This window comes from Culex pipiens, chromosome 1 (genome assembly GCF_016801865.2).
Source record: "Culex pipiens pallens isolate TS chromosome 1, TS_CPP_V2, whole genome shotgun sequence".
NCBI classification, from domain to species: Eukaryota; Metazoa; Arthropoda; class Insecta; order Diptera; family Culicidae; genus Culex; species Culex pipiens.
In genome coordinates, this window is record NC_068937.1 from 76,045,100 (window position 1) to 76,058,139 (window position 13,040).

At 41.5% G+C, this 13,040-nt stretch overlaps 1 protein-coding gene and 1 pseudogene across 1 annotated transcript; both read left to right on the forward strand.

The window, feature by feature from the left end:
• Positions 1–285: 285 nt before the first annotated feature.
• On the forward strand, positions 286–2,889 carry LOC128092329 (uncharacterized). The gene is made up of 4 exons (XM_052705965.1): positions 286–326; positions 1,522–1,802; positions 1,864–2,596; positions 2,772–2,889. Exons 1-4 carry the CDS (start codon positions 286–288, stop codon positions 2,887–2,889), a joined length of 1,173 nt encoding a protein of 390 aa, XP_052561925.1.
• Positions 2,890–3,535: 646 nt separating this feature from the next.
• LOC120425636 (uncharacterized) lies at positions 3,536–12,941 on the forward strand (annotated as a pseudogene).
• The last annotated feature ends 99 nt before the right edge of the window (positions 12,942–13,040 follow it).

Below are 13,040 nucleotides of genomic sequence, written 5' to 3' on the forward strand. Positions count from 1 at the left end.
CTCTAGTATTTCTGTACCCGACCCTCTCCGATTTCAATGAAACTTTGTAACATGTTATCATATAGGTTTATATAAGCCATTTTTGGGTATATGGAGCCAGTTGCACTTGAAAATGACATTTGAGAAGGGCTTAAGTTATTTAAATATGTTTGTATTTCGTAATTTAAAAATTACTGTATCTCGAAGCCGTTGCATCGTATCAAAAAGTGATCAAAGACAAACTTGTAGGAAATAGAATCTGTTGTGTTCTGGGTAAAACCAACTAACAGTGTACGATAAGGAAAAATGTCAGAGAGTATCGGAAAGGAAATAAAGTACAACGTGGAGTAAAACTATCAGATTAAATTCGGTTTTATTTTACTATAAATCGTCCGGAGTAGGACACAACATTTGGCGACGGGGCGGAAAGTAACCCGGGGATTGAATTCGAATCGAATTTGGTTGAATCCGTAGAGAAAAACCGGTTCCGCGCGGTAGGAAAAAGTGTCGCGCGAAAGTAAACAAACGAACTTTTAAGATGGATGACGCGGGCGTGGAAGTGAAGTTTTAAGATCTTTTTGGACGTGCAAAATGTGACCATCCCTGCCCGCAAGCGTTCCTACACTCAAAATCAGAAGTACCCTTCAAAAAGGGTTTTATCTACCCTTTATCTGTCATCCCATAGAAAAAAAAACCCTTTTAGAGGGTTACTTCCACCCTTTTTTCAAGTTTACCGGTAGTAACCCTTTTCAAAAGGGTGACGACGGGTGAACTTGAAAAAAGGGTGGAAGTAACCCTCTAAAAGGGTTTTTTTTCTATGGGATGACAGATAAAGGGTAGATAAAACCCTTTTTGAAGGGTACTTCTGATTTTGAGTGTACCTTCTGCATTATGTACACTGAGCAAAACTTACACAGCTCAACGAAGTGTTCTACACATGATCTGGCCCTGCTGTACAGAGCACTCAAATATCAATCGCAAAACACTTGAAATTTCGGTGATTGGCCACGAAATAATGTCAATAGCCAAACACTTGAATTTTAAATGGCGTTGAAAAAAAAAAGTACGTACAAGCGATTTACAGGTTCTCGCTTGCTAGTCGTGCACGCTACCACTGCGCCGGCCGGCCAGTTGAAGACGGGAGTGTTTTTTGTGCTATTGGTTCTTGCCTCGCTTCTAGCCTTCGATGAAAGTCGCGCAAAAATCAATCAGTGAAATACATTAAATTCATTTGGATAATCACGTTGACTTTGAATAGTGCCTGTTTTGGGTAGATCTTAAGATCATTTTCAAGTGTTTTGCTCATCACTTTGAATAGTTCAAGAAGGTGGGACAAATTCATGAGCAAAACAATTGAAAAGCTTGAGCCACCCGAATGAAAATAACATGTTAAAAAATACCAAAAAGTCAACCGCCCAAACACTTGCATTTGATAGTGGTTTGGATTGATGTTGAAACACAAACCAATTAGATCTACGATGTGACTTTATTCAATCATTCAAGTGTTTGGGCACTTGAATAAAAAGTGTGGCATATTTTCAGTGTAGGGCCCCAGGTGCAGGACGTCTTATTCAGCCTGCAAGGGGAGACAGCGCCGCCGGTTCCGGCGGGCTCTGACGAGTACAAAGAAGCGGTCAAGCTCCTCGATGATTACTTCCTTCCGATGAAGTGCCTCCCGCTGGAGCAGCACAAATTTCGGAACCTGGAGCAGGCCGAAGATGAGCCGATTGAGCGTTTCGTCCTCCGGCTGCGCGAGCAGGGGATCCTGTGCGAGTACGGCGATCACCTTGACGAGGAGATCAAAGAACAACTGTTTGAGAAAGGCGCTTCCGACGACCCAAATCTTGAACAAACCGGAAATGACGCTTGTGGAAACGGTTGAAGCTGGACGTTCGCTGGAGACCATCGGCAAGCATCGGCAGTCCATTAAGATAAGCCCTTGTCTGGAGGAGGTCAACAAAATTGCTCGAACGACCAGCGCTTCGAAGAACAAGGCAAACAGGGAGTGCTATCGGTGCGAAAGATCGGGTCACTACGCAAACGACGAGAACTGTCCGGCCCTGAACCGGAAGTGTGAGCGGTGTGGATTTGTGGGGCACTTCAAAAAGAGGTGTAACACGAAGAGGAAGAATAAAGTGGGTGAAAAATTGCAGAGGCGAGTGAGGGTGAATCAAAAAGTGGAGGACTCAGATGATTCGAACGATCTGGAAGAAGACAGCGAAGATTCCGACTCAGATCGAGTGCAGTATTTGTTTGCTACCGATCCGGACTGCGTAGAAAAGGTTGTGTGTGCTGTGGGTGGAGTGAAAACCACTTGGGTGGTAGATTCCGGCGCGGGAGTTAATGTTATCAATCGGCAGACCTGGGAACACCTGAAGCAGCAGAAAGTGCGCGTAATCCACCAAACCACGGGTGTAAACAAGTCGCTAAAGGCTTACGGTGGCTTTCCAATAAATGTGGCTGGAATGTTCTCGGCGGAAGTAGCCACCATGGAGAGCGTAACTGAAGCGGACATCGTGGTGGAGACCGGAAGCTGCTGTTTGCTGGGGCGCAAGACGGCTAAGGCCCTCGGCATCCTGAACATCAATACGGCCGTGTGGGAGGTGAACGATGAGAGGTGAACAACAGTAGCATCGACAAGGTATTTGCAGCAGTCTCCAACGCCGAGATTGAACCAGGGGTGAAGCTGGTACAACAAACGCGGTGCCGCACCCCCATCTCGCTGCGAAAGAGGGCCGGGCGAGGAGTGCAGAGACTGCCCAATGAGGAAATCGGCTTGCCGTTCGTCGCAGATGTGTGAATTCTGTGCTCAAGATTAAGAACGTTGCCTACACGCCTGAAACGACCAAGCGGCTCCTGTCGGCGATCAAAGCGGGGGGAGTTCCGGCCATGAAGCTCAAGGCTGAATGAGAAGAAGAATCGGATGGGGAAAAGACCAAGAACTCAGAAGATGCTACTCCAGAGGCTTCAACCTCAACTTCGACACGTGGAGCTGAAAAGCAGCAACCAGCAGTCGGGCGACTACAACGGCTGATCGAGTGGGGTCTTAAGTACAATGATTATATAACCAATTTGAACACAGATGGACACTAGGAAAGCAAGCTGGAAAAAGGGGAAATTGTTGTGTTCTGGGTAAAACCAACTAACAGTGTACGGGAAGGAAAAATGTCAGAGAGTATCGGAACGGAAATAAAGTACAACGTGGAGTAAAACTATCAGATTAAATTCGGTTTTATTTTACTATAAATCGTCCGGAGTAGGACACAACAGAATCCTAGAGCCATATGTTAGTGTACAACGATAAGAAACACGCTTAAAACCCATTTCTATTAACACTTTTTTTTTATTTTAACGCAAAAAAAAAAATACGCGAGACAACATTCAGAAAAAGCTGTCGAGAAGGATCTTTTCAGTCAAGAAGGGCCGCGAAGTTAATTTTCAAAAATTGATTTAAAAATCCATTTTAAAATCTCAAGAGGACTCCGACCCAACCATCGTCATGACCAAGCTGCAAGCTGCCCAAAACGCCATCGAACGCAACTAGAAGAAGTGGAAGATGAAGACAAATGCCGAAAAGTCGCAAGCGATCTTCTTCACACGCAAGCAAAGCCCACGCTACCTTCCCCGCAGGGAGGTTCCAGTGTGGGGTAGCCATGTGCCATGGTCGGAGGACGTCAAGTACCTGGGGGCCGCCCTGAACAAGAAACTGACGTTCGCTAAGCACATCAAGAACGCCACGACCAAGTGCGACAAGATCACCAGGATGCTCTACCCGCTTGTGAAACGGCGTTTCTACTTGGACCGCAATTCGAAACTGCTGCTCTACAAGACGGTGCTCAAACCGGCGATGTCGTATGCTTACCCGGCGTGGCACGATGCGCTGCTTCACATCGGAAGAAACTGCAAGTGAAGCAGAACCGGCTGCTGAAGATGGTGTTAAACCTGGATCCCTTACACCCGACTGACGACGTCCACAGGATGGCGAAGATTGAGCTGATTGACGATTGACTTCTACGAGTGCTTCCGAAGTTTTGGATGGGGTGTGCCACCTCAGCTAACCCTCTGCTGCAGCGGATGTCCCCTTGATGTGATATTAGAATAAGAAATACCTCCTTTCCTCTAACTATCCCCTATCTATTAGCAATTTCGAAGGTTATTTTGTAACTTTGTTCCTTCCCTTGCTTAATTTGTTCTCCCGTGTATCAGTAAACTGTAACACCGTTTGAATTAGTCAGCTGTTGAAAGGTACCCCATATCTCAGCTTAGATTAATTACTGCACTGATGTTTTGCCAAAACAATCCAATAAATGAAATGAAATGAAAATCTCAAGGGTCATTGTACTTAGAAAAATAAGTTTTAACGTTGTGAACAATAATATCAACAATTTAAGTTTAATTTTAAAATACACTGAAAGAAAAATATACGCCACTTTTATGAGATAGTTCGATTTTGAAGTTTCTATGTTGAATTTTAAGATGATGTCACGATTTTTTTTCGTTTAATTTTTTTTTATGGAAATAGCCTGAAATGTTTTGATTTTGTTTTTTTTTTTAGATTTTGATTTTTTATTCGATAGGAAAAGCCACCAAAGCAGTAGCACCAAAAACCTACATCGTTTTGTTACAAAAAAGACTCACAAAAAATGCAGAGTGGTATGTCTCTCCTAAAAAAAAAAGGTAAATGGTTCAAACGTCAAAATAAAAAAAAAAACAACCGATAGTGGGAATCAGGGGCGCCGATTCTGGTGGGGCACGGTACTTAGGTACATATTCTTATTTCAAATATTACAAAAAAAAAACAATTCAGAGAAATAATTGAAAATAATATTTAAAACTTAATTGGAACATTGTTTGTAAACACGGATAGAATTCTTGTAAGTGAATCTGTAAAATACATCAAAAACATTTGTTGGTCAACCGTTACGCCTATGTGAAGATCGCTGGTTCTCTCTCGACCTGCTACGAAATTCCTTCCGGCGTCCCGCAAAGAAGCCACCTCGGGCCGTTGATTTTCGTGCTATTTATCAATGACCTGTGTTCCCGTATCCAGTCATGCAAGCTGCTGTACACCGACGACCTCAAAATCTTCCGGCGAATTTACGATTCTGACGACGTCCGTGCTCTCCAGGAAGACATCAACGTGCTGCTTCGCTGGTGCGTTCAGAACGGAATGGAAGTGAACGAGAAAAAGTGCAAACTGATTTCGTTCTACAGGATTCGGAGTCCAAATCTTGCGGAGTACAACATGGGCCGATCCACACTTGGACGCGTTCACTCCATCGTGGACTTGGGCATCACGATTGACTGCAAGATGGAATTCAACCAGCACGTCTCCATCTCCGTGGCCAAATCGTACGCTATGCTCGGTTTCCTTCGAAGAAATGCTGCTGGTTTCACCGACGTGAGGGTCCTTAAAACGCTGTACTTCTCGCTAGTTCGCAGTGTGTTGGAGTACGCCGTACCGGTGTGGACGCCGTATTACGCAGTCGGTTCGTAAGGTTTGCAGCTCGAGTGCTGCCCTGGAACGACCCTGTTACACTGGCATCCTGCACGAATCTGTGCGCTCTGGTCGGCCTGCCAACACTCCAACACAGAAGAGTTCTCCTCCAACGACTGTTTGTGTTTGACGTCTTGCGGAACAACGTTGACTGCAGTGACCTACTCGAGGAAGTCCACATCCGAGTTCCCTCAAGAGAACTTCGGAACTATCAGCTTAGATTAGAGCAACACATGTCTCATGGGTCAAAAACTCAAAATTACTGCGAAAATAATCCACTCAAATGTTGTCATTGTTCAAGTAGGCAACCGCGTTTATACGTCGCATTTGGGTCGAGGTGTTCAGTATTCACCCAATGACCCACGACACAAATGCTTCTAAAAATATACTTGATCCACAACGATCTCGGAGAGCTACTGGAAAGAGAGAGAAATTGACATAATAGAGGAGAAATGCAATTCGTGACAAAATTTTGAGGCTAGGAATTTTGACAGGTATGATTTTCATAAAGTATTCGCCTCCTTTTCTCTCCCACAAAAAGACTGGGGACAAGGTAGCTGTCAAACTAGGGCAAAATGTTAAAGTCACTCACAAAATGAATCATGACGTCAGAAATGAACTCAAATCACTCAAAGAGCGAAAGAAATGGTGTTATGGTTGCGTCGGGGACATGGAACAAATGTCATACGATTACCCAGTAGAAACAGATCACGTTCTAAGAGGTCGCCTCTCAGCACGGTGGTTTGGTTCCGTTGGCAGATCGGTGATGCGTTCTCACGGTATGAGATAGAACGGGGTTAAATTCCCCGGCGGAATATAGTGCATAATTTTTTCGCTAATTATCTTCTTTATTCAATGTTTATCACTTTCCAATGTTTCTCACCATGAGACATATGTTGCTCTAATTTATACGGTTACCCTCCTTCTGTGTGTGTGTGTGGTCCAATCCAATACCCGCTAACCGGTAGCGAAATTATGGGAAAGTATAATTTGTATCAGACTGTGTACATGCCGAATGCTGATACAGCTTATCTCAGTCCCGGGTATTAGGTGGTGATAGCCCTCGCGCTGCTTCCAACGACCCGTTTCAGAATGACAGAGCTCCTTGCGGTCCAATTCCGAGGTCGCTGGGCATTGTTCGGCCCCGCCTGAGCATAGAAACAAGCATCTGAAGGAAACTCGATCTATATTTAGACTTCCAATCCCCTCAGGCAAATCAGGGATCAGCGCGTATTTAATAATATGAGAAGAAGAGAGATAACATGTTTCAACACTACGTATCAATTTACTGCTAGAGTATAAACCTTCTGATGGCCGACTGCTTAGCGTCCCAGACCACCACCAATCCAAAGGTGTGAGTTCGAATCCCACCTGATTCATTTTAGTTTTTATTCATGTTCAAATTTCTGATTCCAAATTTCAAAGGTACCGACCGGGATTTGATCCCTGAACCTTCTGCTTGGGAGACAGAAGCCGTAACCATTAAGCCACGGAGCCGGTTATTTATACGGTTACCCTCCTTCTGGGTCAAAAACCAGCCTGATGGCAAGATTGTCAAATTGTATGCATGGGCCACGATACTCACATTGGTTGGACCGTGGCCCCGCTATTTGGTCGCTTTACCCCTCTGTCGCTAAATATAGGGTAAAAGAGCTAGCAAATGTGCAATTGAAAAGTTTTTTTTTGTGTAAAATTATTTTAAATTTTGTTTTTGATGAATAATTTTGAATATGGTTTGTCAAAAAATAAATAACTAGATAAAATAAAATATTATCCAGCTTGTGACAATAAACAACTTTTCCTTTAATTAGAAATCGAGTTCAGAAGGGAAACCATAACCATTTATGTTGGTCCGCACCGGGTTCTGAACTCCCGTTTACGAGGCGGAAGCGTTACCACATAGCTCGGTCTTAACAAAAAAAAAAATAACTAGACAATAAATATCAATTTCAAATTACAAACCTAAATATAAAATAAACTTATTTTCAAATTTACTCTAAAATGGCCTGTATGCCCTATTTTGTGCAACCAGTTTATGGAACGTTCACCCTATATGGACTGTCAAAAGCGAGGTTCACTTTTTGACAAGCTTGCCACCAGTCTGTCAAAAACTCAAAATTACTGCGACTATCAGCTTCTCGACATACCAAGACACACGACGAACTACGGACACCCTCTTGATGCCTGCTGTAGAAAGTTCAATCACTCGACTATTTTGAAAAAAATAAATTGACTTTAATCTGTGTTTAGAAGTAGAATTTTGTTGCTTAGTTAGTAAGAAACCCGAAAGTCTGCAAAGATGATAAATAAATAAATAAGTTTTCGAAATCGGTGAAATTTTTTGAACAAAATCGTTCTGGATTTAGATGCATATTTTCTATATCGACAACGTTTCATCTATACCACTGTGCTTCTTACGCTAACTATTGGTACGTTCGTTTGAACAGCCGGTGCGGCACTGAGTGCTGCACTCGTCGGTGCCAGTTCTGGTTCAATCGAACGTCATTTTTCAGTGTGCGTGGAACTCGCATGAAACTGAAAAAATATCGAGTGAGGCACTAGAGTTTCAGTTTCAAGATGGCGGCGAAACTCGTGCGGAACTAGCGCGAGTTTCTTCAAACAAACACTTTGACAGCTCTGAGTGCGGCACTCAGTGTGGAACTAGCCATCAAACGAACGTACCATATGTAGGAAATCCAGCAAGCTTAGTACAAGAGCACAGAGGCATCGGTATATGATTTGAGAGATGTCGTCAACATAGATTTTATGAACTTGCTAACTCGATTTCTATCTGTGCATGTTTATCCAAAAACAAAACCAATGTCCTTTTTCTAAAGCACCTCATATACAATCAAACTTACGCAAACTCTTGCGAAAACAATTATCAAATTTTCAGACGCAACATTCTGCAATTTGCCATCAGGATTTAGCGAAAATAAACTATAACCCTATTCAAAACGGTCATTTGTTGACTGCCTTACAAAAATGCTGATAAATTCCAATTTATTTTTGGGTATTTTAGAAAGAATTTTAAGAGTTTTCAAATACATTTGTTAACCATGAACCGTTCTATACCAAATTAAGCCGAAAAATACAATTGTTTCAAAAAAGATATTTTTTGAAGACTGGCACAGCGCTTTACTGAGAAACCGATAAATTAATACAAAACCCAAAACGATTCCAAATAATAATATTAAAACACACAAGTGTATCGCATTCTGCAATTTATGATCGATTTTTAAAAAAATCTTAAATTCTTAAATTCTTAAGGTGTAACGTGCCATCATCAGATATGGCGAAAAAACATGGTTGAAAAACTGTCCCGTTCCACCTTTAAAATGATGGGTTTTTTGTTCCCCCTTAACCAGTGGAAATCTGGTACCTTTGAGAAAATCGAAAATTAATCCCAAATGAGGCACGCAGCATATAAAGTAAATTAATCATCGTTAACAGAACAGTTGCGAGAATCAAAAGCACAAGCAATCACGTCGAAAACGAGTATTTTTTCCACACATTTTGCCTATTTTCTAACACTTTGGGTTTCCCATACAAAAATTACACCACTGAAAAAAGTCCATTTTATTCACTTTACCTCAATAAATTGTTGATCCCCAAACGTGCTGCAGCCAGGAGAGTCTGCTGATCACCACAAATTTCACCAAAACGGACAATTTCGCGAAAATCGTACTCCTAAATTTGCGAGTTGAAAATTTCCGCGAGCAAATTTTTCTCTTGTTTGACACGATTTAACACAACCACCAGTTACATTAGTATTGGTAATCATCATGATTCCAATCACATCGTGTTGCCAGAAATTTTATTACGGTATTTGGTAATTAATTATTTTGATACTGATATTGGTGGATACTTTGTCTTCCTAAATGTCGTAAAAAGTCTATAAAATTATTGAATTTTGTTTTCGTATATAAAAAAATACATGTAACGAGTATAAAACCAAACAAATTCTTTATGTAAACTAATGTCAAAAACATAAACAATGACTTTTAAAACCCGCCGTTTGGCATGCTTGATTCTTAAAACCCGCCAAACAAATCGCAGCAAACTGGTTGTTGCTCAGGGGAAATGTCCTTGTCAGAAATTTTCTGTTTTCTTTTAAAACGGTGGTGATTTTTCGGTTGCACAGTAATTCTAAATTTCCCGATTCTCTAGATTGCACTTGTTTGACTTTTAATGAAAAATGTTGGAAAAATGCTTAGTTTTCTGAATATTAAACGCGATAAATGGAGGAGGATCATAAATATGTATTTTTTGTTCAATATATATCCTCGCTCATCCTTTTGCACGCCGTTTCATAAGAAAACAAAGTGTTGTTGGACAAAGTTTAATATGTTACAAGAATGTTTGTTTTGGGATTTTGGTTGGCTGAAAAGCTAAAATTCACGTCAGAAAGCAAATCTTCCACCTCAGACCTTTTTTTGTTTAGCTATTCTTGCTCCAGTAGCAATGCAAAGGAAACTGAAAGAATCTGAATCTTTGCTCACTGTCTTGTCCGAGGCAAAAAAAATATTGAAGAAAACTGTAAAAGTAGTGCCTTGAAAGTTCTAAGAAAGATAAAAAAACAACAATGCTTTCATTTTGTTTATTTTCAAGTATAATCTTTGAGCCCAGTTTTTTTTACAATTCTACATAAAATAAATTTTCAAGAGTGAAAGATTAAAAGGTGTAATCAATTTCGAAATAATTTTGATTTTGAACGCAACACAAACACCCATCCCTTTTTTTCTATAAACGTTTGTATTTCACATTTTTATAATTTAAATAACACAATCTACTAATCATAAATGATCATTCTTCAACTTCAGCTTCACTTTGACCTTGAAGAACATTTTTTTCATTTGCACACTGACTTCACATTCCAAAATCCGTTCAACATCCGGAACCAAAAAATTCCATTTTTGTGGGACTATCGTGATGAAAGTAGGAGATCCGGATTCCTAAAATAAATTGGCCACTTTTCCTTACTCCGGTGAAATGCGGTCTAATTTAAAATCAGGACCTAAAAAATCTAAACTGTTTCAAATGAAAACAGAAAATGTTTGACAAGGACATTCCCCTGGGCAACAACCAGTTTGCTGCGATTTGTTTGGCGGGTTTTAAAAATCTTGCATGTCAATCGGCGGGTTTTAAAAGTCATTGTTTATGTTTTTGACATTAGTTTACATAAAGAATTAGTGGAAAGTATTGCTTATTGCGAGATAAAATCACGTTTCTCCATTTCTGTGAATGACAGGAGATTATTGCCGCCTAACTACCGCAGTGTAAAAATCAGCAAGTTGAAATGAAATTCTGCGTTGATTTGGCTGTCAACTTGATTTGTTTTGAATATTTTCCAAAAAGTCAGCTGAAAACTCAAGGCAACCTTTGACAACAGCCAAAAATTTGTTCTGCGGTTGTCATGCGACCATTATCTTGCGGTCGTATCACCGCGCGTGAACTCTAATTATTAACGCCCGCAGTAATAATTTAAAATAAAAGTTAATGCTAGAAGCTCTTTGAGTTTTGGCAACACTTTTCTCTGACAGGCGGACCGGCCACTTTTGGCACTGACAGTTCTGTTTGTTTTCATTCTTCAAATTCGTCCACGAAGAAAATCTTCCTTCTCGGCGGAGCTGACCAAATCCATCTTCCGGCTGTGCTTTTTGGCATCAATTGCTCCTACCCGGCACCTGTCCCAACTGCTGCGCGGCCACTCAAGGAGTGGGAGGTGAGTTTGGATTTATTTTTGTAGTTTTTTTGAAGAGTTACGAAAGTGGTTCTATTTTTAGTGCACTATCTGGAGCCGGATGGTGTCATCGCGGACCTACCTGACCCGAACCGGATTTTTCGGCCAGGATTGAGTACCTTTTGCTACCGGGGGAAACACAAGCAGCTGGGGCGGTTGTTCCAGACGATCATTTTTAACTTTGAGTGCGACCATGACGATTTTAGCCAGTACGAGGGCGGCAACCCGGAGGAAGTCCGGGCGCATCACGAAACGGAGCAGAGTCTGCTTTCGTTCAACTTCCTGTCCAACAGCCGGAAGAAGGTCTTTAAGCTGGATCCATTCAATCAAAGCTGCATCGGGGTCGTTTCCGGCGAGGCGTACGTGATTCGGTTTGAACCTGATCCGGATCGACTATTGGCGGATTATCCTGCTTGCGGCGGGGGTGTTTGTGTTTTCGTCGGCGGTCAAACTATCGGACAACGCGCTGTTCTGCTACATTTGTGGGATTTTCTTGAGCATTTTCGCCAGCTTTCCGTGGTTGTCTATTTGTCCAGCAAGATCTTCCCCCGGAAGCCGATGATGTACGGCGTAATGCTGGGAGGATGGACGCTCGGGTTCTACTTTGCCCTGATGCTGTTCGACAACTTGCGACTGATGTACGTGTTCTGGTACGTTCTCGTGACCGGATTCATCAGCTTCGACGTGTGCTACCGGATGGGTCCTCCAAAGAACCAGCGCAGCAAGGACCTCATCAAGTGGCGCCTCCGACTGGCCGCAATCGGCGCAATCTTCTTCTCATCCGCCTACCGAGAGGCCACCACCGGATTCTGCATCGCCCTCTTCATCTGCTACTACTTCCCGCGAATCCTCCTGACCAGAGTCAGCTCCCTTTACCGGCGTCGATTCCCGCCCAAGCGACGCATTCTCACCGTCGAAGAGTTCAACGATCAAGGTGCCCGCGAAACCATCAAAGCCCTCGACGAACTGCGCGATCGGCTACGAATGGACGGGTACAGGCAGCAGCAGCAGCTGATGGTACAACGAGCTCCCGTATCCACAGGACTAACCGGAAGTGACAAGGCATTTGCTGTTGACCTTACCAGCCAGGGCGATTACGACTTTGTAATAATGATCACAGTTAACACTCCAAAAGTTTATTTCTAAGTCCATGAAATGACAGTTACAAAACAAGTGAAACAAATGAAAAATAAATGGATATGTTATTAACATCAAACGAATTCAACCAAATGCTTTACTATATTTATCACATTGTATTATATAATTCAACATATTAGCCCTCTATAACCCAACTCCGCCTCTAAACTAAAAAAAAGAGAGAAAAAAGAGAAGTATAGTTTTTCGTAGAACAAAAGTTGCTTAATATGACCTCCTAAACAAGGGAAAAATAAAAAAAATCTTTAAAAAATTGGGCGGTAGAGGGATAATTCAATCAAAAAATTCGAAAAGATTTCTAAAGAATTCCATAATGGAAATTTAACATCATACAAAATTAGCCTCTTTTAAATGATATTGCAGCATGTTTTTATTTCTACAAAACCTCTTTTGAAATGTGAAGCGAGAATTTTTGCGTACACTACTACCACTATACGGAATCACTAATACTAATTCATCAGTGACGTCATCGATGATGATCATCAAACTAACACTATCAAAATGCACTAATACATATGAAGTCAAGATTGCCTTCACGTTTCACCTTAAATTCTTAAATTCTTAAATTCTCAAATTCTTAAATTCTTAAATTCTTAAATTCTTAAATTCTTAAATTCTTAAATTCTTAAATTCTCAAATTCTCAAATTCTCAAATTCTTAAATTCT